This window comes from Microtus ochrogaster, linkage group LG2 (genome assembly GCF_000317375.1).
Source record: "Microtus ochrogaster isolate Prairie Vole_2 linkage group LG2, MicOch1.0, whole genome shotgun sequence".
Lineage (NCBI taxonomy): Eukaryota > Metazoa > Chordata > Mammalia > Rodentia > Cricetidae > Microtus > Microtus ochrogaster.
In genome coordinates this window covers 35,575,384-35,578,706 of record NC_022028.1, presented here as the reverse complement: position 1 = coordinate 35,578,706, position 3,323 = coordinate 35,575,384, and the positions used below count along the sequence as shown (strand labels likewise).

General features: G+C 42.8%; 1 protein-coding gene across 1 annotated transcript in view; it reads right to left on the bottom strand.

Annotated features, from left to right (window-relative positions):
• Positions 1 to 3,323, bottom strand: part of Slc25a16 (solute carrier family 25 member 16) — a 28,273-nt gene that overhangs the window by 8,180 nt on the left and 16,770 nt on the right. The window contains exons 5-6 of the mRNA XM_026785745.1: positions 1,047 to 1,168; positions 624 to 690 (exon numbers count right to left, since the gene is read on the bottom strand). Of these exons, the coding sequence (XP_026641546.1) occupies positions 624 to 690; positions 1,047 to 1,168 (189 nt within the window). The remainder of the gene's footprint in view (positions 1 to 623; positions 691 to 1,046; positions 1,169 to 3,323) is intronic.

Genomic DNA, 3,323 nt, shown 5'->3' with positions numbered 1-3,323 from the left:
ACATAATAATAAATAAATAAATATTTTTTAAAAAATTTATACATACGAGTGTTTGTATGTGCACTACATGCAAGCCTGATTGCCTGCAGGGTCAGAAGGGCCTGTCAGATATCTGAACTGAAGGAACATGATCGTGAGCCATCGTGAGGGTCTGGGAACCAAACCCCGGTCTTCTGCAAGAACAGCCATTTGCTGATCACTGAGTTATCTCTCTAGCCTCAAATCTCAAGTCTTAAGTGTTCTTTACTAAGGCTTTAACTAAATATGATTAATAAAAGACATAAAATTGCATTTCTACTCAGAGTACTTAAATAGTAAATTTTATATACAATGGGCTGAATGACCATATATGAAACATAACTCTATCTTCATCATTAATTAATAACCATTTTCAGATAGTATCTTCTCATGTTGTCACTTAAAAACACTGATGACATAAACACAAACAGGATGCTGCCAAATTTCATTTAGCTCTGTTTTGCTTTGTTTTATTTTTGAGATGGAGTCTCACTACATAGATCACTCTGGTTTCCAACTCACAGAGATCTGCCTGCCTCTGCCCCTGCCTCTGAGCGCTGGGGTTTAAGATGTGCACCACCTGTCTAGCCCAATATGAATCATACCTGCATATGGAGCCATTCCTAATATAGTAGGCATCAGACCTCTGTAGAATCCAAGGAAACCACCTTCCTTTGAATGAAGAAAATGAGAAGATTATATCGTGTTCACTATGCTAAACATCCATATAAAAGCATATGATACAATAGAAACAACCCCAGGCCTCACCTGAAACACAAGTATGAACGCCTCAGGATTAGGGCTGCTGTGATCACTTACAACGTCCTCCCTCCCTCCTCCACTCTCTCTTTTTCCTCTGGTACTGGAGATCAATCCAGGACTTGTGCAGGGTAAGGAAGTGCTCTAGCACTAATCTACACCCCTGATCTAGCATCATTAATTCCAAATAAAGGAAAAGGTAGAAAGCCTTCAATACTTTCCTAAATATAAGAAGACATGCAGTCAATTCGGAAAGTGGGATGAAATACCTTGGCATAAATTGTCTTGAATGCATGAATGATCCCTGAATAGGTGTGCTCTCCTTTCACCTGGAAGGCTAGACGCACCCTAACGACATCAAGAGGGTAAGTACAGATGACCGCTGTCATGCCTGAAAAGAACAGAATCATACATGTAAAAAGTGTCCACACACACACACACATTTTCCCTATAGTAACATTCTCAGCATTATGGAAATGGTGAAACCTAATCAGAGAAAGGTAGTATTAAGGACTAAAGGATTAAATCAGGTAATAGCAATAGTTAAAAAATAAACAAAGGGGGGCTGGAGAGATGGCTCAGAGGTTAAGAGCATTGCCTGCTCTTCCAAAGGTCCTGAGTTCAATTCCCAGCAACCACATGGTGGCTCATAATCATTTGTAATGGAGTCTGGTGCCCTCTTCTGGCCTGCAGGCATCTACACAGACAGAATATTGCATACATAATAAATAAATATTTAAAAAAATAAACAAAGGTGAGTTAGGGGTTTTTGGTTAGTTGGTTTTTAGAGAGAGGATCTCACTCTGTAGCCTTAGCTGGCCTAGAACTCAGAGATCTGCCTATCTCTGCCCATGAGTACTAGGTGTGAAAGTGTGTGCTATCCATCCCCCTGGAAAGAGGCAGTTTTCCAAACATCATCTCAAGCACCTCTCATAGTGAAATCCCATTGTCAGCACCAAAGTGATGCAGAAAAACAACATGGGTTCAATTTTACTGGATGTGGGATTAGTAGTAAAAATGATTGTAAGACGGGCAGTGGTGACATGTGCTTTTAATCCCAGCACTCTGGAAGCAAAGGCAGGTGAATCTCTGAGTTTGAGACCAGCCTGGTCTACATAATGAGTTCCAGGACAGCCAGGGTTAAAAAGAGAAACCCTGTCTCAAAAACACCAAAAAAGACAAAGAATCCCCCCGACACACACACACACAAAGAAAAGATTGTAAAAATTGGTGGGTTGGGGTCAGCACAGCAGAAGCCCTCACCAGTACAGGGCCTGCTATGTATCTAGGAGACTGCTCTCTCTGTCTCTTTCTCTTTCTCTCTCTCTCTCTCTCTCTCTCTCTCTCTCTCTCTCTCTCTGGTTTTTCGAGACAGGGTTTCTTTGTAGCTTTGGAGCCTGTGCTGAAAATCACTCTGTAGATCTGGCTTTGAACTCAGAGATCCATGCCTGTCCCTTCTTTCTGAGTGTTAGGACTAAAGGTATATGCCACCACCACCTGGCTGTAGCAGACTTTCTTTTGGGCCACCAACCAGCTCACAAATCATGACACAGAGACTTATTATTGGTTATGGATACTCGGCCTTATCTTATGCTTGTCCCATTAGCTCTTATAACTTAATTTAAACTGTTTTTTTCATCTATGATTTGTCTCGAGGCTTTTTACCTTTCTTCAACCCCTGCAGCATTGGAAGGCATCCCATAGTGATACCAGAATCTTTGGGGAGAGAAGTTCTAAGGTTTCACAAAGCAGGGTCTATTCTACTTGTTGGTACCCAGTTTACAGGATTAACTTCAGAGCACAGCCACTACTTTGGTTTTAGAATTTAGATCACTGCGGAGGGCCATGCCAGAGGAGCAGTGAGTTGCTGCTCCCCAGAAGGTGTCAGCCCACGAGAAGGGAATCCTCTGATGGGCCAATTTCAATAGAAAAGGCACGGGACTGTAGACCCTGCACTGTCTTCTGCTTCTGCTGTGCCTTTACATGTTGGCTGTGACTTTTTCTCTGGTATCTAGCATGGCGTAAGAGGACGTGGGAGATCTCCACCGCCTGTGTGTAGTGTAAGAGGATGTGGGGAGATCTCCACCGCCTGTGTGTAGTGTATGGAAGAGGACGTGGGGAGATCTCCACCACCTGTAATGTAGTGTGCTTATCTCAAGGAAACATCCCGTTCTATCGGACATTTTTACCCTCCCTAAGCTGTGCTGTTCAATTTGATAATAATAATGATAGCTTACACAGAGTTTTGATGAATAAAAATAAATACAAGGATATGTTTCACAGGCTAGGCCTGTGAGTCTCACCTAAGGAGATGCATGGATTGTAGCTCAAGTAACGACTAACAACTGAGTCCCAGTAGCCCAAGTTTAAATTCTTTTAACATTAATGTCGGGAGATGTGTTCGCAGGTTTTGGAGTGCATCACAGCTGAAACAAACCTTTGAAAATAACAGAGTTAGCTGGGCGGTGGTGGCGCACGCCTGTAATCCCAGCACTCGGGAGGCAGAGGCAGGCGGATCTCTGTGAGTTCGAGGCCAGCCTGGTCTA